The 20,506-nt window shown below is 43.0% G+C and overlaps 1 protein-coding gene across 3 annotated transcripts in view; it reads right to left on the minus strand.

Annotated features, from left to right (window-relative positions):
* Positions 1-12,076, minus strand: part of NUP50 (nucleoporin 50) — a 33,682-nt gene extending 21,606 nt beyond the window's left edge. Inside the window, exons 1-3 of one of the 3 annotated variants that reach the window (XM_077825569.1) lie at positions 11,636-12,008; positions 9,431-9,522; positions 2,162-2,240 (exon numbers count right to left, since the gene is read on the minus strand). In XM_077825569.1, coding sequence (XP_077681695.1) covers positions 2,162-2,230 — 69 coding nt within the window. In that variant the 5' untranslated portion in view covers positions 2,231-2,240; positions 9,431-9,522; positions 11,636-12,008. Of the gene's footprint in view, positions 1-2,161; positions 2,241-9,430; positions 9,523-11,635 lie in introns of all 3 variants that reach the window. The other 2 variants (XM_077825576.1, XM_077825562.1) reach the window with 2 other exon arrangements.
* Between the last annotated feature and the right edge of the window lie 8,430 nt (positions 12,077-20,506).

Genomic DNA, 20,506 nt, shown 5'->3' on the forward strand with positions numbered 1-20,506 from the left:
ACATAATTCTGAAGTTGACCCATATAGAAGCTAAGTGTGATTCGAACAGAAGTTCTGTACTTGGCTTTATCTAGGACTTCTATCTGTATCTCAAGCAGTCAAAGCAATGGTCCCTACCAAACTTGGTATTGTAAAAGCTCTTCTACTCCACACGCATCTTAAGAGCTCAAAACCCTTAAGCATTCTAACAAATTCACAAGTTTGGGTTCCCACTATAAATTTAACATCCTCTATTCTGTGCAAAAGGACTTGGCCTTCTGAGGAGGCTAGTTCCCTTCCTGTAATTCTAGCGACATAGCTAGAGGGGTGATCAGATTAAGGTCCCAGGATTTCTTAAAGTACACCTCTACCCGATATAACACTGTCCTCGGGAGACAAAAAAATTCTCACCGTGTTATAGGTGACCATGGGGGGGCAGGGGGGAGCCCCTGACCGCCTCTGAGATCCTCTGCCCCTTATCCAACCCCTTGGCCCCGGCCCAGCACCCTTAACATGCTCTCAGAGCAGCGTGTCGGAGGTTTACCACGTTGTATGCAAACCCACAGTATATCGGGTCGCGTTATATCGGGGTAGAGGTGTATTTTCTTCAGCCTACATGGCACACAAGACCAAAATTCAGCCTTTTTTTGGTGCGATCTATCAACTCCAGGAGGCCTTGTTCCTTTTATCATGACTGAATACAGACTTCTCCAAGACCAAAAGGAAAGTGAAATAGCTAGTGAACCCCATAACCTACATATATCAGTCCTATTTGAACAAGTGTAATGCAGGAACTAATCACTGTATAATACTATTAAAAAGTAGCCCCTGAAAAGGATTTAAATCAGGACATGTGAACTATTATTTTGTCTTCTGCCCTAAAGAAGCTAGAAAAAAGAAGAGTTTGTTACCCCAACATGAATTCCTTTTAAACTGTAAATTAATAAGCCATTTGAATTGTTCATTTTCTTTTTCAACAAGTTACAGCAAACAATTAACTTCATTGCTTGATACATCTTGGAGACTGTGATAGGAAATATACCCCATTCTGTCACTGAAAGGGTTAAATGTGGGTCTGCAAGACCAATTAACTGACCTGGCTGCACCTGGAGGCTGGGCCATCCCCAATTAAAGATAAATGCCAGGGCTGAGATGAGCTGGGTGGTTAGTACAAAGAGAGGAAGCTTGGGGTAGAAGGTGGCAGCTGCAGTCATTGGGGGGAGTCAACAAAAGTCCAGGGGGAGAATTGGCCTTGGGATCCTCTCAAGTAAAGCCGTGTGAGAGGATAGAGACAGAGAATACTAGGGTGTGGAGGAGGCTCCAATGGTGAGGAATCCTGACAAAAGGGCAGGATCTGGAATTTCAGGGAGTGTACTCTTTGAGGTGTTCAGTGAAGAAATAGAGCAAGGGGAATATAAAAGAAACATGAAAGGTCAAGTCCATGGAGCGTGAATTTGGTTTAAGTTTATACTTCTGGTTGGGGATTTCCTGGAGGATTCCAGGGAAGAGCCCTAAGAGTCCTGGCCCTGACAGAAGTGTGAACTAAGTGAGAGACCAGCTGACAGGTTACAGTATAAGCAGGACAGCAACAGCAAGGAATCAAAAGGAACAGATTTTGCCTGCTAGTTACAGGATCCGTGAACTGGAACCCAATGTAGTGGGAGGGCCTGGGTTCCCCTAACAACTACTGTGGAAGGTGGTGTGAGGCCCCCCCGAGAAAGGCATAAGCACAACTAAGAGCCCTGACAGAAGGACATGAGGACCACGGGACCCACAGTTGGTAGCTGAAGACCCTTTTGTAAGAACACTGGACTGCTATTTGTTGTACTCATACCCCAGAAGAAGTGGGACTAAAATATGACATCGCTGGAGGGCGAAGCCACAAGAAGAGAGACCTTGGAAGGGCTGCAGCAGCTGTTGGCAGGGGGCATTAGACGAGGAAAGAGCTGCTATGTGTGGCTGCAAAAGGACACACCAGTGGTGAGTCAAACCTTCTACAGAGGGGCCTTTTATTACTCAATTTTTCCAACTTGAACTTTAATTTCTTGAGCTTTATCCACTTTTACAGAATTAGTGTACCTCTTTCACACATACTTGTTCTATACCTCTGGGAAAGACCTCACTGTTGGCTTTGTCACAGGCATTTTATTATCTTGCTAGGAAATGCAAAAAAATCCTTTACCTCCTCAGTTTCATCCTCCTGATCCCAATTTCTGTCAGTCAACTCCTTCTCTGCAATTCTCTTTGCCATTTTTCCACACCTGTGTAAGAGTTTCAGTAATCAGCAATTTGTATTAAGTGTCAAAGTGATTTTAAAAGGAACCAAAAGTTAGTTACAAATTGAAGATCAATAAAAACAATGGGAAATTTGAAGTTTTATCCGAAGTCATGTAAAATTGGAAATGCACACTGGTGCCTCAACTTTCAGCATGTCACATCACAGAAGATGAACAATAGTTACTATTTGACACTGTTTAATCAATATTACTATGACCATGCTGCTTTGTAAATCACGTTCTTATATATGAAAAAGCAGTTTCATTGCATCTAAAATACATACTGTAGAAGACCTGCAGAATTTTAGGCCAAATGTAAAAACTACTGACGAGTCAACAAACATGTTGCCCTTTTGAAACCAAATTACAGAAACATTATTTATGAAGTTGGGGAAATGTGCACTTTGGTTCAAACACCAAAATGTAGTATAGGGGCAGCATGACACTTCGAGTGACTTCTGAAGCATACTGGGAGGGGGAAATTAGCTGTTCATATCTGTCACTCTAATGATCACTTTACTGGTCATCTCTGAAATATAAGAACCTTGTAATGTTCGCCAGGCATCGAATAACTGAAAGCTTCTGCACTCCAATTTAGCACAAAATGTTCTGAAAACGTATAAATCAAGGCTATAAATTTAACTATTTTGCCCATGTCATAAATATAAAGGGAACGCTAACCACCTTTAAATGCCTCCTGGCCAGAGGAAAAACCCTTTCACCTGTAAAGGGTTAAGAAGCTAAAGCTGGCACCTGACCAATGAGGAGACAAGATACTTTCAAAGCTGGGGTTGGGGGGGACACAAAGGGTTCTCTCTGTCTGTGTGTTGTTTTTGCTGGGACCAGAGCAGGAATGCAGGTCAGAACTCCTGTAAAGAGTTAATAAGCAATCTAGTTAGGATGCGTTAGAGTCTGTTTTGTTTAAATGGCTGATAAAATAAGTTGTGCTGAATGGAATGTGTATTCCTGTTTTTGTGCCTTTTATAACTTAAGGTTTAGCCTAGAGGGATTCTCTATGTTTTTTTAATCTGATTACCCTGTAAGGTATTTACCATCCTGATTTTACAGAGGTGATTCTTTTACTTTTTCTTCAATTAAAATTCTTCTTTTAAGAACCTGATTGCTTTTTCATTGTTCTTAAGATCCAAGGGTTTGGGTCTGTGTTCACCTATGCAAATTGGTGAGGATTTTTATCAAGCCTTCCCCAGGAAAGGGGGTATAGGGCTTGGGGGGATTTTGGGGGGAAAGACATTTCCAAGTGGGCTCTTTCCCGGTTATATTTGTTAGACGTTTGGTGGTGGCAGCAATAGAGTCTAGGGACAAAAGGTAAAATAGTTTGTACCTTGGATAAGTTTTAACCTAAGCTGGTAAAAATAAGCTTAGGGGGTTTTTCATGCAGGTCCCCTCATCTGTACCCTAGAGTTCAGAGTGGGGAAGGAACCTTGACAGCCCATATTGTATCTTGACAAAAATGTTTATAGATTTAACCGCAAACTCAAAACAAAATTCTCTAGAAATATATACAAGAATTTTTTATACAGAAAAGAGGTTTGTTGTGTCTCCCCCCACTCCCACCAGTATTAGAGATAGGAGTCATTTTTACAATATCATACGACCCCAACAATGGAACCACAAGTGCAGACGATACTTTTAATATATTAAAACCAATTATTTCTTTTTGTAAACAATCAAGTGCTTAAGTTACTAAGAAGCTTTAAAAAAAAAAAGTAAAAAGCTCCAGCACCATTACAACACAGTTCAATGAACTCTGATTCTAAGAAAATAAGAATGGCCATACTGGGTCAGACCAAAGGTCCACCAAACCCAGTATCCTGTCCTCTGACAGTGGCCAATGGCAGGTGTCCCAAGGGAACGAAAAGACAGGTTATCATCAAGTGATCCATGCCCTGTCACCCAATCCCAGCTTCGGGCAAACAGAAGCTAGGGACACCATTCCTGCCCATCCTGGCTAATAGCCATTGATGGACCTATCTTCCACGAATCTATTTAGCTCCCTTTTGAACACAGTTATTGTATTGGCCTTCACAACACCTTCTGGCAAGGAGTTCCAGAGGTTGACTATGCTTTGCATGAAAAAATACTTTGTGTCTGTTTTAAACCTGCTACCTATTATTTTCATTTGGTGGCCCCTTGTTCTTGTATTATGAGAAGGAGTAAATAGCACTTCCTTATTTACAGTCTCTATACCACTTGTGATTTTATAGACCTCTATCATATCCCCCCTTAGTCGCCCCTTTTCCAAACTGCAAAGTCCCAGTCTTATTAGTCTCTCCTCATACAGAAGCCATTCTATACCCCTCATAATTTTTGTTGCCCTTTTCTGAACCTTTTCCGATTCCAATATATCTTTTTTGAGATGGGCCGACCTCATCCGCACGCAGTATTCAAGATGTGGGCATACCATGGATTTATATAGAGGCAATATGCTATTTTCTGTCTTATTATCTATCCCTTTCCTGATGATTCCCAACACTCTGTTTGCTTTTTTGACTGTCGCTGCACATTAAGTGGATGATTTCAGAGAACTATCCACAATGACTCCAAGATCTCTTTCTTGAGTGGTAACAGCTAATTTAGACCCCATCACTGTATATGTATAGTTAGGATTATGATTTCCAATGTGCATTACTTGAAATTTAATGTTGATAAATGCAATCTGCCATTTTGTTACCCAGTTTTGAGAGATCCTTTTGTAGCTCTTCTCAGTCTGCCTGGGACTTTTGTATCATCTGCAAATTTTGCCACCTCGCTGTTTGCCCCTTTTTCCAGATTGTTTATGAATACGTTAAATAGAGCTGGGTCCAGAACAGATCCCTGGGGGACACCACTATTTACCTCTCTCCATTCTGAAGACTGGCCATTTTTTCCTATCTTTTAACCAATTACCAATCCATGACAGAACCTTCCCTCTTATCCCATGACTGCTTATTTTGCTTAAGAGCCTTTGGCGAGGGACCTTGTCAAAAGCTTTCTGAAAAATCTAAATACACTATATATCCACTGGATTTCCTTTGTCTGCATACTTGTTGACCCCCTCAAAGAATTCTAGTAGATTGGCGAGGCATGATTTCCCTTTACAAAAAACATGTTGACTATTTCTCAACAAATTACGTTCATCTATGTGTTTGACAATTTTGTTTTTTACGATAGTTTCAACCAATTTGCCCAGTACTGAAGTGAAGCTTACTGGCCTGTAGTTGCCAGCGTCACCTCTGGAGCCCTTTTTAAAAATTGTTGTCACATTAGCTATTCTCCAGTCACCTGGTACAGAAGCTGATTTAAATGACAGGTTACAGATGACAGTTAGTAGTCTTGCAATTTCAAATTTGAGTTCCTTCAGAACTCTTGGGTGAATACCATCAGGTCCTGGTGACTTATTGTCGTTTAGTTTATCAATTTGTTCCAAAACCTCCTCTAATGACACCTCAATTTGGGACAGTTTCTCAGATCTGTCACCCAAAAAGAATAGCTCAGGTTTTGGAATCTCGCTCACATCCTCAACAGTGAAGATCGATGCAAAGAATTCATTTAGTTTCTCCGCAATGGTCTTATCGTCTTTTACTGCTCCTTTAGCAGCTTGATCATCCAGTGGCCCCACTGGTTGTTTAGCAGGATTTCGGCTTCTGATGTATTTAAAAAAAAAAATTATGTTTGGAGTCTTTGGCTAACTGTTCTTCAAATTCTTTTTTGGTCTTTCTAATTATATTTTTACACTTCATTTGAAAGAGCTTATGCTCTTTTCTATTTTCCTCATTAGAATTTATCTTCCACTTTTTAAAGGATGCCTTTTTGCCTCTCACTGCTTCTTTTACTTTGTTGTTTAACCACGGTGATTCTTTCTTTTTTGGTTCTCTGACTTTTTTTGTTTTTAATTGGGGTATACATTTAAGTTGAGCCTCTATTATGGTGTCTTTAAAAAGTTTCCACGCAGCTTGCAAGGATTTTACTTTTGGTACGGTACCTTTTAATTTCTGTTTCACTAACCTCCTCATTTTTGTGTAGTTCCCCTTTCTGAAATTAAATGCTACAGTGTTGGGCCACTGTGGATTTTTCCCTGCCACAGGGATGTTAAATTTAATTATATTATGGTCACTATTACCAAGCAGTCCAGCTATATTCACCTCTTGGACCTGATCCTGTGCTCCACTTAAGACTAAATCAAGAATTGCCTCTCCTCTTGTGTGTTCCAGGACTAGCTGCTTCAAGAAGCAGTCATTTAAGGTGTCAAGAAACTTTATCTCAGCATTCCTTCCTGAGGTGATATGTACCCAGTCAATATGGGAATAGTTGAAATTCCCCATTGAGTTTTTTATTTTAATAGCCTCTCTAATCTCCCTGAGTATTTCAAAGTCACTAACACCATTCTGGTCAGTAATACAGCCCTACTGCTATATTCTTATTTTTCAAGCATGAAATTACTATCCATAGAGATTCTACTGTACAATTTAGTTCGTTTAAGATTTTTACTTCATTTGATTCTACACTTTCTTTCACATATAATGCCACTCCCCCACCAGCACAACCTGTTCTGTCCTTCCAATATCTTTTATACCCTGGTACCACTGTGTCCCATTGATTATCCTCATTCCACCAGGTTTCTGTGATGCCTATTATATCAATATCCTCATTTAATACCCATCTTCTTATTTAGACTTCTAGCATTGGTATATAAGCATTTTAAAAACTTGTCATTTTTTGGCTGTCCCCTATTGCATGATGTAATTGAACAGGACTTTTTGTCCAATTTGACTGTTTCTCATCAGATCCTCCCTGTATTTTATCATTTTCAATCCTCTCCTCCTTATTAGGGCATAGGGGAGGATCTATAAATGGAGATTCCCTAAGGGATGTCCGAACCACATACTCCTCCACACCTGTTGGCTTTCCCCCAGCCTTTAGTTTAAAAACTGATCTACGATCTTTTTAATTTTAAGCGCCAGCAATCTGGTTCCGTTTTGGTTTAGATGGAGCCCATCCTTCCTGTATAGGCTTCCCCAGTTCCTAATAAATGTAAACCTTTTCTCCCTATGCCATCGTCTCATCCACGCACTGAGACCCTGTAGTTTTGCCTGTCTAACTGGCCCTGCGTGTAGAACTGGAAGCTTTTCAGAGAATGCTACCGTGGAGGTCCTGGACTTCAATCTCTTACCTAGCAGCCTAAATTTGGCCTCCAGGACCTCTCTCTTATCCTTCCCCACGTTGCTGGTACCTACATGTACCACGACCACCGGCTCCTCCCCAGCACTACACATAAGCCTACCTAGATGTCTCAAGAGATCCACAACCTTCGCACCAGAAGGGAAGTCACCATGCGATTCTCCAGATCATCGCAAACCCAGCTATGTTTCTATGATCAAATGATCAAATCGCCCATTTCTAACACCTGTCTCTCTTCCTAATAACTGGAGTTCCCTCCCTCAGAGAAGTATCCTCAGCACGAGAGGATACCACATCATCAGGGAGGATCTATGGGATCGTTTCCCTCTGCTCCAGTTGGATGTTCTCCTTCCCTGAGGCTTTCAACCTCCTCTACAGCACAGAGGCTGTCAGACTGGGGATAGGACCGTCCTACTGTGTCATCTATGTATCTCTTCTTCAGTTTGAATCTATTAAATTTTATTTGGAGAGTTAATTTTGAGATTTAAACCAGTCTTTAGAACAGCTTCTAAAAGGAATTAATTTAGTTAGTGCTGAAACTGATTGGTTAAATTATCTGAGATCTTATTTAGTTAAAACTAAACTAAAACTAATTTTATGTAGAATCGGAAGGCTCAGATTCAACAAATCAAAGTTTGATGTGTTGCCTGTAAGAACTTACACATTTAATGCAGTTTTTTTGGAGCAAAGCTTTAGAGTATCCCTTAACTCAACATCTTGGCTGAGAACTGTTGCAAGAGGATTAATATCTCAGCATTCTATTAATCTTAAATTTCATTTCAATACCTCAAAATGACTCAACCTCACAGTAAACTGATCACTTTCTACAATTAAATAAAATTGTTTACTTTCTATAAGACAATGATTGTCAGAAAAGGTTAAGTTTTTCATATTGAAAAGGAACAGGATGTTATTCTGTAGAGTGTGTCAACTTTTCACCCTGTAAAAAGAAATGAGGCTAAGTGCTAAAGAAATGAATGCACTACTGCAATTCACCAACATCAAAACGACCTTACTTTTGATAAGGTGATACTGGGGCTTGACCTCTTCAACAGCAGGTATAAATTTTAGTGCTTCCCGCACAAAACACTGAGTAGCAGTGGGTTTTAAAAAATAAAAATAAAAAAAATTAGTTCAGTATTTCTCACTAATCCCTAAAGCAGAAAATAAAATGAGATGCTTTCTGATGTCTTAAAACAATTATACCATATTCCTATCCTACCATATCAGATCCAGAGTCTATGCTATAGGCTGGTCTACACTACAGAGTTAGGTCAACACAAAGCAGTTTACGTCATCCTAACTATGTAAGTGTCTACTCTAAAATTTCACTCCCACCGACATAATTGCTGCTATGCTGATCTAATAACTCCACCTCCACTAGAGATATAGAGTCAGTGTCGACATCGTTAAGTCGAGGCAGTGTAAGCGTAGACTCTGTGTTGCTTTCAGAAGCCATCCCACAATGCCCCACACTGACAATACAGTTGGTATAAGCGCTCCTGGTGAGGACACTTCTGGTGAGTGTAGGGTGGACACACAAAAGCTATTTAATTACTGTGTCAGCTGTATACAGACATAACTTAGGTCGACATAATTTTGTAGCATAGACACGCCCTACATAATGACCTACACGGTTTAATCAGTCAATACATGTTTACAGTCTGTGAACCATGCAACAGTATTTCTGTATGAATTACTCTACAGATACAAATAATCCTGTTCTGTCAGAGTCATGTTAATTGTTTCTCCGGGATCTGTTTCGCAAAAAATAACTAAAATTAAGTAACAGGATGAGTAAATTAAGTAACAAAATATTTGGTACAAGAGTAGAGGAGATTCATTTTGAGGCATGATAGGTGACTACAATGCATATCCTACCCCTACTTGTAAGTATAAATACAAAAAGTAATACAGAGCCTGAGTCCTATGGCTTGAAGCCCCAAAACTGGGCTGTATAGTGAGTCGCCACATTACTCAGGGACCATGGTACTTACTGACTAATGATTCTGAAGAGCCCAAAGGCTGGGGGGAGGAGGGGAAGGGGAAGAGAGAATCCAATGACCCTTCAGATGCAAGAGACAGGTTGCTGTAGCAGGGAAAAAAAAAAAAAAAAAAAAGCAAGCTGCTGTCTGAATCAGAGGTTGAGAGTGATAAACTTAGGTCTGAAACACCCTTTATGTCACCCACAAAAGAAATTATTTGTGTTTTAGGAAACTGCAATGCGTTTACCATGTGCCCACAAAACTAAAATTTCTCCCTGGAATCCAGGGGAGACACCTCTATAGTGAGAGCACATTGGAGCCTGTAAGCTGGTAAAAGTGAATAAGGGGACAGTTTGGCATGAAAGCCCCTCCATCTACAAGAAAGAGGAAAAAGCCAACTGGTCTGGGCCCCAAGCTCCTCCAATTGCCCACTTGTTCACACAGCTCCTCCATTTCAGTAAAGGAGCCATGAAGGGGCAGGGGAAAAAAAAGGATACCCTATTAAAGCAGAGTTTGTCTGTATCCATTTGTTGTCTCCTGCCTTATACTTAGGCATTGTTTCAGTTGTGTCACTGCAGCGCTTCAGTGGGGACACTACCTATTCCAACAGGAGGGGTTCTCCTGTCAGCATAGGTAATCCATCTCCTAAAGAGACAGTAGCTTGATTGGCAGGGCAGAAGAATTCTTCCATCGACCGAGTGCTGTCTATTCAGGTTGGCTTAACTATATTCCCCCCCACACACCACTGACCAATGTAGTTAAACTGACCTAATTTTCTAGCGTTGACCAGGCCTTAGTTTGTGAACTCTTTAGGTAAGTGACACTTTCCCCCTGCCCCATGTCTATTCATTAAGTAACCCAGTGGGATTCTGGTCCGTAACTAGGATTGCTAGGCACTAGATAATACTAATTAACAAAATTATCAAAATCTTAAACAGGTTGTTTCTCAAATTAGAAAACATGAGACCATCTCTACCCTAAATCCTGCGTGTATATATACAGTGGCTAAACATGCAGCTCTTGGCACAAACTCTAGTGGGAGTGAGGCAGAGCAGTAAGAGGCACAGGAGAAAAAAAAATTGGTTTTACTTTTAAAACCCAATCTAGGTGTGTGTATTACTTACTTATTAAATTTAAGTATACAAACCTATTCACGTAAAATTAAGGAGACAAATTTAGAATTACATCACAAAATGTAAAGGTTAAGGTTATCTCTGCAATGTTAGCATTAGCATTTCACATACTACAATATAGCATAAGCCGACTCAAACTAGAAAATTAAATGCAAAGAAATGATAGACCAGTATTAGTGCTGCAGTTTAAATTAGTTTATTAAGAGTCTGTTTCATGATACGTATTTAATGTAACGTCCCCAGGAAGTAAAATTCATGCAAGTTAATGTTGTTAGAACCAATCTTCTTTTGGACACTGAATCTTTGTTTAATATGTTGCACTTATCTGATGCCCAGAGGCCTGTGACCAACCATGTGTAAGCTCAAGACTTAAAGTGGAGGGTGTTTTTTTTAATAGTTAAGAGCCAAATATTTCCAAAATGAAAAACTAAATGGATCAGTCTCAGACTTTATCCCAACTAAGCCACCAGGATGCAGCACTGCCAACCCCAAATGGTCAAAAACCATGAGCTAGGCCTCAAAGAAATCACGAGCTTGACTTAAAAAATCATGAGCTTTAAAAAAAAACAAACAAACAATTGGGCTTTTTTATTTGCCTTCCTGTTTCTCAGCACTTCTAGGGTGTGCTTTTTAAAGATGTTTCTTCACAACCAGGAGGGCTAGAAAGATAGCAGCAGATGCGCCCCGGTCACGTCCCTGCAGGAGGAGCCGGCACGGTGAGATTCCTCACACAAACCGCAGTGGGAGTCGCCACCCTGAGACTGGGGCGTTTTAGGCCCGACGGGGAGGGGGCGGGGGGACGCTGCTCAGCTAACCCCGTCCCCGCGTGCGATCCCTGCCGCCCACCCCCAACAACCTCCGGGCGCTCCCCGCGTGGGGGAACCAGCCTCAGCCCCTCCCTCGGGCACGGGCCCGCGCAGCGCTCCCCGCGAAGGCGGCGCTGACAACGACAGGGATTAGATACCGGGGGGGAGGGGGCGCCACGGGATGAGGCGCTCCCTCTGCGCCGCCCAACGAGCGGCACCGGGCCCGAGGAGACGGGAGAGCCGCGCAGGGCGGGGGCGCGGGGCCGGTAGGTAGGTACCTGTCTCGCCGCTTCCCTTTCCGCTCCAGTCAGGCAGGGCCGGCGGCGGGGAGCGGACGGTGGCGCCTCCCGCAGCGCTGCGGGGCCGAGGCTCTGGCTGCCGGGGGAGGAGGCGGAGTCTGGGTCACAGGGCGCCTGGGCCACGAGCTCTCACGCGCCACCCCCCGACACAGGAAGTCCCCTCTGCGGTCCAGTCAGGGCCTTGCCCCGACTCTGCTTCTCAGGGCCGCAGCCATTTTCTTGTTGTACCTCTACAGAATTAAACCATTCATACGGGACACCGTCGGTAACGGCAGCGACCCTGACTCCCGTGCGCATGCGCACTCACCTCGCCGGAGCCCGACTGGCGGGCAATGCACAGGCCGGAGAAGCGGCGCAAACGCGGTAAAGAAGGGGGCGGAGATTCTGGAGAGTGACTCGCGCCCGGCGGTTGGAATGCTGGTCGCGTGCCTCCGACAGCCAATACTCTGGGCTTCTCTTGACTCGTCCCACTAACGGCCTGCGCCGGTCGGGGGCTGGAGCGGGTGGGGTTGCTCTCGCGCCTGTCGTTCGAATTCTGGTCACGTGTCCCAAGCCGTGTTTCTACATAGCGGGCGCCTCCGACTCTTCCGACCTTTCGTCTTGGCCTTGGCGGCTGAGGGAGGCGGCCGCGGGGTGTGTGTCGGCTCCCTAATAGTACTGATAATAAGGGGTAGGAAAAGAGCTCTGTGCGGTCCCAGTGCTGGTCTCTCTCCAACAAAAGTCGGTCCAATAAACGATTTTACTTCACCCACCTTGGCTCACTCCTGTCCCGTGACAGGCAGAGCTATGCCCGACCCTGGAAGCGCCAAGGGAAGGTTGTTTCGAGGGTTGCCTCTGTGAGTGGCCCCTGGCTGAGTTCAAAGTCACCAGGGTGTGTGATTGTGGGAATGGGATGTCCGCTACAGGTGTCCGGGTGCGCCATGCACACCCTGCTAATGGCAGCCACATCAGCCCTGCCGCCCATAGCCACAGGTGACTCACTGCTCCACCACCTCAGTCCAGGTTAGACCAAGGCAAGGAGCATTTGTGTACAGAGCTCTTTCCCTGACTGACCTGTTCAACCCTGGCCCATTTACTGCACTGCCTAGGGCGCTCCATTTTCTGAGTCAAATATTACACTGAGGGTGTGCCAGATCTGGAGCCAGAGTAACTCCTGAGGAGTTAATCCAGGTCTGACGTTGTAGTATAGATAGGCTTGGGGGTGGGGAAGGGTTATATTTTTATCAGTAAAATGTTGGTAAACATCAATTTTGCTGTATGCACACAAACTGAAAAAATAATTCCAATGAGAATAATCAAAATTTACAGCTGGACAAAGTCAGAAAAATGCTGCTTGAGTTTGAGAACTTATTAAGAGTTTGATTTTAAGAACATGTATGCTGTGTATTTTGACATGTGACAGTGTGTGTTTTAATGGTGGTAAAGCTTTAGCTTTTTGAATCTCAACATCTGCTGTCATTAAACCAGTACCTGATTCCCCCAAAACACAGCAACTGAAAATTTAAATTGATAAAAATTAAAAAAGCTTAAAAATAAACTGATATCTAGCGAAATTAGTAACAAATAAGAAGAGAATTCTGCCAGGCCTAAGTATAGAGAATAATTTTGTCATGTGTAGCCATGGGTTGAAAAAGAGCAACCATAGAGATTTTACATCTCTTACTTTGAATGTAAATTACCCAATTTACCATCTTGTAGTATTAATGAAGGACTACAAATAAAAATTACCTGAATCACCATAAAGCTCTGGTTCTCAAACTATAGTCTGTGGATTAAGAGTTCTTTCATGGAGTACTTTCTGGTGACTCACCAAGAGGAACAACTCCATTTAAATACTGGGGACTGGGGTGCTAGGTTGGGAAGTTGGTCCATAAAAGAGTCTCTGTCTTCCAAAGTTAAGTTGATACACAAGCCAAAAGCTAAAACTGAAGACCAAGTGGCAATAAATAATTATATGTAGGACCCTAAACTACCTGAAGAGGAAGTTCAAGCCCCAAATATCTGCTAACTGGTTCTTACATTCAGTGACTACCCAGTGAAACAATTCATTCTCCCACTTGTTTGTATGTTTTCTCTGTGGTTTGTTAATCCTTGCTAAAAATATTGGTGTAAACTATTTACCTCAGGGTATGTCTACACTACAGTACCACAGCTACGGTGCTACAGCTGTGCCACTGTAGTACGATAGTAGAGAAACTTCTTACATTGCTGGAAGGGGTTTTTCCATGCTGGAGTTAATCCACCTCTCCACAGAGTGTAAATTAGGTCCATGGAAGAATTTCAGCATCTACAGTGGGAGTCAGGTTGACCTAACTGTGTCACACAGGGCACAATCTTTTTCACTGCCCTGAGCGATTGTAACTAGGTTGATTTAATTTTTAGGCATACACCAGACCTCAGTCAATAGTTTAACCTCTGACCCTACACCCACCCTCCAAGAAATTTGACAAATAAGCCCTTTATAATGTGATATCTTATGTGACTTTTCAGCCTGGAAAAGAGATGACTAAGAGGGGATATGATAGAGGGCTATAAAATCATGACTGGTGTAGAGAAAGTAAATAAGGAAGTGTTATTTACTCCTTCTCATAACACAAGAACTAGGGGTCACCAAATGAAATTAATAGGCAGCAACTTTAAAACAAGCAAAAGGAAGTATTTTTTCACACAATGCATAATCAACCTATGGAACTCTTTGCCAGAGGATGCTGTGAAGGCCAAGACTATAACAGCGTTCAAAAAAGAACTAGATAAATTCATGGAGGATAGGTCCATCGATGGCTATTAGCCAGGATGAGCAGGGATGGTGTCCCTAGCCTCTGTTTGCCAGAAGCTGGGAATGGGTGACGGGGTGGATTGCTTGATGATTACCTGTTCTGTTCATTCCCTCTGAAGCACCTGGCATTGGCCACTGTCAGAAGACAGGATACTGGGCTAGATGGACCTTTGGTTTGAGCCAGTATGGCCATTCTTATGTTCTTATCTTGAAATTTCTTCTGAAGCATCTGCTACTGGTCACTCAAAAATAGGACTGTCAGAGCTGGTTGAGCTGGATACTCACAAGGCTGCTGTGTTTGTATTCCAACATTGGATCTGTGTGCTCCTAAGCTTCCCTTAGGTCTGGGTAGAGTCACAGCTCTATCTCTTTGGCCTTTAGGCTCACTCCCTGAGCATGGGCTCTCTGTCTGGTAACCCTTCTCAGAAGTGGGACTCCACAATTCAACTACCCTAGACTCGAAAACCAATGCTGTATACCCTACCAGGACTCCCCACTTGCTTTAGCATGCCCTTTCTCAGAATTCCACCTTTTGAGAACTCTGGTTTAAAGTTGTCTCCTTCAGGAAGGGATACATGATTGTTGACGCAAATAGACACAGGCTTTGCAGAAGTATTTCTAAAGCAATTGTTCTCTAGATAGCACAAGAGATCTACAGATCTAGGAAAAAACAATAAACACCTGTATGCTACTCCCTGCCACAGTTTCCTCACCAGTGCTGGGTATTCTTTTGGGTTTGGATCAGCATCCTTTCAGGATTCTCTCATTTGTGAGAACAAGAGGTCATACAATTAAATTAATGGTACAAATATAGAACAAATATAAATAAATATCTCTTCATATAAAGCATAGTTGGCCAGACTTGGAAGAGAGAGAGAGAGAGAGTCAAATGATGTATGTAACTGGATTTTAAGAAGCGCTAGATAATTTTATAAGCAATAACATTTGAACTACTTTAAATGACTGCTTCTTGGAGCAGCTGGTACAGGAACCCACAGGGGGAGAGGCATGGATTGTGTCATCCCTACCCTGTAACTTGGGGTGCCTTTCAATGCCTTGCTGTTATAGACTCCAATTTGGACTGTTCACAACCAGACACCAGTATGCAAATCACTCCCAGATGTGTTTGTGTAACTGCAGCCGGCCAGTCATATCCTAACTGTCACCAGCCTGAGTTATACTGTAGGGTGGCCCCAACACACTCCTAGTCCAGGACTTTCCACAAGAAATGGGGTTTTTTTGAACTGCCCAGCCCTTTCCTAGACATTCAAAATATATTAAATCCATTATTTCTTTAAGGGAATAATATACACTAGTCCAGTGGTTCTCAAACATTTTTTTTCGTGGACCACTTGAAAATTGCTGAAGGTCTCAGCGGACCACATAATGATCTTTCCAAATGTTGTTTGAGCCGTTAGCTAACTATTGTAAAGCGCTTTAGATAAAAATGTCTTTTATGTCTTTTAAATTCTGACCGTAATGTTTTGTCACAAGAAAGCTCCAGTAAGGACTCTTGTGCTTTATTGGACAAACCAGAGGGCAGCTCACTGATTTCAATTCCGAAAGGATTACGTGCCCAGTTGTTTGGTTCAGCTTCTACTGGGAAGTAATTTTCAAACTGTTGCTTAAGAGCAACAAGATGTTCTTCGATGTCAGTTTTTTTGTTTTTTTTTTGGTCAAGAACCAGTTCATTTTCAGACAGAAAACCTTCTAATGTTGGGAATGAGTGGAAATCATCCTTTTTTACGTGACTAGCAAACAAGTCGAGTTTCTTGATCATTGTATTGATTTTATCTTGCACATCCAATATAGTCACTGAAACTCCTTGCAGCCCAGCGTTCAACTCATTTAGGCGTGTGAATATATTGGAGAGGTAAGCCAATCACGAGAGCCAGGATGAAATCTTCAAAACAGCTTGTGAATTGGAATGAGTGGTCTGTTAGAAATAGCTGTATTTCTGAACATAGCTCAAACAAACGAGTAAGTACTTTGCCTCTTGACAACCACCATACTTCCGTATGAAGAAGAAGTTGTACATGAGCACTACCCATTTCATTGCACAGTACACTAAAAATTCGAGAATTCATAGGTCTTGCTTTTATGAAATTAACAGTTTTCACAGCAGGGTCCAAAACACCCTTCATTTCCACTGGCATTTTCTTGGCAGCTAGTGCCTCTTGATGAATGCTACAGTGCACCCATGTGGCATTATGTGCCACTTTGCAGATATAAGCCATTACCCCACTGTGTCTTCCCACCATTGCTCGTGCACCATCAGTACATACTCCAACACAATGTTGCCAATCAATACCATGTTCCTTCACAAACTCATCTAGTAACTGGAAAAGTTGTTCGGCAGTTGTTCTTGGCACTGAACGACAAAACAAAATATCTTCCAGTACTTTCCCTTCCCACTCATACCTGATGTATGCAAGAAGATTTGCAACAGCAGCGATATCAGTCATCTCATCCAACTGCAATGCAAAATACCTACTGTTGTTCACACATTTCATGAGAATGTCTTTAACATTAGCTGCCATATCTTGAATTCTCCATGACAGTGTCATTTGAATCTAACTGCTTTGCCATCTTCTTTCCACATATTATAAATACAAGTTCTTTAGCTGCAGGCAGAATAATTTCTTCCCCAATAGTGTGAGGCTTCCCCACTTTGGCGATTCGAAGGCTTTTATGAAATGAAGCTTCCAGGGCCTTTACATTTACTGTTGCGTGAGCAAACATTGTTACTTTCCCTTGTTTCAACTCATGCAGTTTGTGCTGAAAAAATTCAGGAGGTTTATCTTTGAAAGCAGCACGATTTGTCTCCAAATGACACCGGAGATTTGCAGGCTTCAAGCTTTTGTTAGCCAGCACTGCGTAGCATAACACACATTTCGGCCTTGGTTCATCTTGTTCACCAGTCCATGTGAAGCCTACGTTAATATAGCTTGAGTGGTATTGTCTTACCAGTTTTCGGCATTTCAGTGTATTTTCATTACCGGTACTCGTGCTGGTTCCTGGTAAACATGGGTCTGCACTCAAAATTTCCTTTGCACATGTATGTTGGCTTGCTGTACTCTCATGTTCGATTTTGAACTTTTCAGTGATCTCATTGTCACTGGTTTGATTGTTTGTTGTTGTTTTCTTTTTTAAATATCCTGTTTTCAACCACAAATCCATGTCTGGGGGTTGACTACTATCCTACTTACTGGACTGACAACTGTTACATTTTTTGAAAAAGCACTAGATTCTGGTATAGTCAGTACTTTTTGTGGTAAGATGAGGCCCTGAAACATAAGCCCTTGTATCAGAGGCCTGGTATGAGGCCTGCGACTTGAATTAAAGTAATGGTCAAGACTTTGCTGACATAAAGCAAAGTTATGCTATGAGCCAGGCAGGCCCTACTCACATAAGTTGGCAAGAAGAGGGCTGATAATTGCACGTATACACAAACCTAAAGAGTATCAAGTACTGATAGGATAAATATGTGCCAGGCTGGCACCAGAACAGTCCGGTACGAACACATTCCACAGAGATAATGAGGAACAGGCTGACTCATCCTAAAAAACAGGGTCAAAAGGATAATAGGATGGATAGACTTGTTTGTTCGAACCAACATGTACCAGAAGAGAGGCAGCACCCCAACACGCAGAGGTGTTGTACCTTTGATGCGTCAGGAGCAATGTGTAACTTGTTTGTACCTGTGTATAAGAATATATCCCTGCGTGGATGTCTTTGTCCAGCCAAGGGGGCAGTGGAGAGTCCTGCCACTGACTGAGCCGGTCCATTGTCAGAGAGCACATATGTACTAGCAGAACCGTAGACATCTGATCCTGGGAGCTAGAGACTATGTTTCGTTTGGCAATAAACCTTCTTACCTTATCGGAGTCTGTGGTCATTGGGGGTTCTCTTGGGGTCTGCTGTGTCAGCTATTTGTGCAGAGCCGGGGCAACACACAGAGGGAACACACGCATGCATCCAACTGTTATTAACATTGAACAGAGCAGAGCACCACACCAATGATGTCTGACGACACTTTCCACGTTACAATGATGCCCAATAAATACAATAGGTAGGTTAGCTAAATTGCATCCAATGCAAACCATGCATACACAGCTGAAAAATGAAACCAATTAAAACTATGTATGTAGTGTAGTAGAGTACCAATTTAAAGAAAGACACATTTCACTTCTAGATTAAATATGAATAAAAATACAATAACACCAAAGACCCAATTAAATAACCTATCCTACCATAGACAACTAAATCTCACCATTGGGCTGGGAAGGGGGTGTTTGTCTCTCCCCTACCGCAGCAGTCACCAGGCTGGGAAGAGGTGTGTGTTTCTCCTCCGCTGTAGCTGGAACTGGGAAGGAGGGGGGTGTCTCTCCCCCGCCATAGCTGGGGTTGGGAAGGGGGGGGGTATCTCTCCCCCGCTGTGGCAGCCACTGGACTGGGAAGGACAGGGGATGTCTCTCCCTCATCATAGCTGGGACTGGGAAGGAGGGGGGTGTCTCTCCACCTCCATAGCTGGGAAGGGGGGGTGTCTCTCCCCTGCCGTGGCAGCCACTGGGCTGGGAAGGAGGGGGGATGTCTCTCCTTCGCCATAGCTGGGACTGGGAAGGAGGGGGGGTCTCCCCCCCCACTGCAGCAGCCACTGGGCTGGGAAGGATGGGGGTGGTGTCTCTCCCCCGCTGGGGCTGGGAAGAAGGGCCGTCTCTCCCCAGCAGCCGCAGCCCCCACAGCCCTGCAGATCCTAAATTCCCCCCACCCCCTCTTCTCACCCTATTCCCCCCCACTTCCTATTTCCCCCACCTCAGTCCCCCTACCCCCGTTCATGTGCATGCGCAGCTCCACTTACAGGGAACTATCTGCGGACCACCTGCATGGAGCTCACGGACCACTGGTGGCCCGTAGACCACAGTTTGAGAACTTCTGCACTAGCCTGTTATCTTCAATAGAGTTACCGAGACCGTTCAACTTAAACACACTGGATTAGATAAAACAAGTTAATTAACTACAAAGAGATTGTAAGTGAGTACAACTAAGGCATAAAAGTCAGAAATGGTTACAAGAAAAATAAAGAGAAAATGCTTTCATGTGCATAACTTAACAAATGGTATTAGATTCAAGCAAAATGTCTCACCACATAATACCAGCAAGATTACTGACCAAACTCTTCAGGTCAGTGCCACCATCACCCTGAGTCCTACAGCTATTTCCTTTGTCTTCTCAGGTGCAGAGAGTGCAATGGGCAGAGAGAGACTAGTCCTGAGGGAATTCTGCACCAAAACATTAAAAATTCTGCACAATATTTTAAAATTCTACAAAAATCTGCGTATTTTATTTGTCAAAATAACACAATATAATCACTCTGGTTTCAATTATTTTGGTAATTTATTTAAAATACAATAGTAATATAGCTAGGTTTGACCCTTTATTTCTAGTTATTAGTCAACAAATACAGCAACTCTGGCATTGTAAAGGAGCCTTAAAACTTTTACACCTGTTTTATACTACTGGGGGAATTCACAAAGATGATGGGAACAATTCACTAAGAAGGTAGGCTGCTACATTCTGCTCTGCCTGAGGGGACAGAGACTTCCCCATGCCTGCCTCCTCAGAAACACGCTGAAGCCCTTTCCCTCCACGCTGAGCACACTGTAATAGCGAGTGAGAGGGAAAGAGTGTCTCTCTCTCTCAGACGCACGACTGCCCTGCCCCTGCCCCCTCACAGTGGTGATTTATATCTCTACTGGCTGCTCCGGGCACCCGAACCAACCTGCCTGCTCTGCCAGGGAGGGGCATATGACTGCTCTTGCAGCTTCCCTTTGCTTCCCCTTCTGAAGTCATTCATCTGCAGGGAAGCAAAGAAATCTGCGGGGGACATGAATTCTGCGCACGTGCAGTAATGCAGAATTCCCCTGGAGTAAGAGAGAGAGGGGTCCTTTGGCGTGGTTGCCCTTCCTTTTTATAGTTTCAGTCCCCCTCTTGAAAAACATTTCTTGTTGAGAACCAGGAGACAGAGTCTATGTGGAAGGAAATTCCCTACTGTTTTTTTCACCTGTGTCAAG

The sequence above is a fragment of the Eretmochelys imbricata genome, chromosome 1 (genome assembly GCF_965152235.1).
Source record: "Eretmochelys imbricata isolate rEreImb1 chromosome 1, rEreImb1.hap1, whole genome shotgun sequence".
In the NCBI taxonomy this organism is placed as follows: Eukaryota; Metazoa; Chordata; order Testudines; family Cheloniidae; genus Eretmochelys; species Eretmochelys imbricata.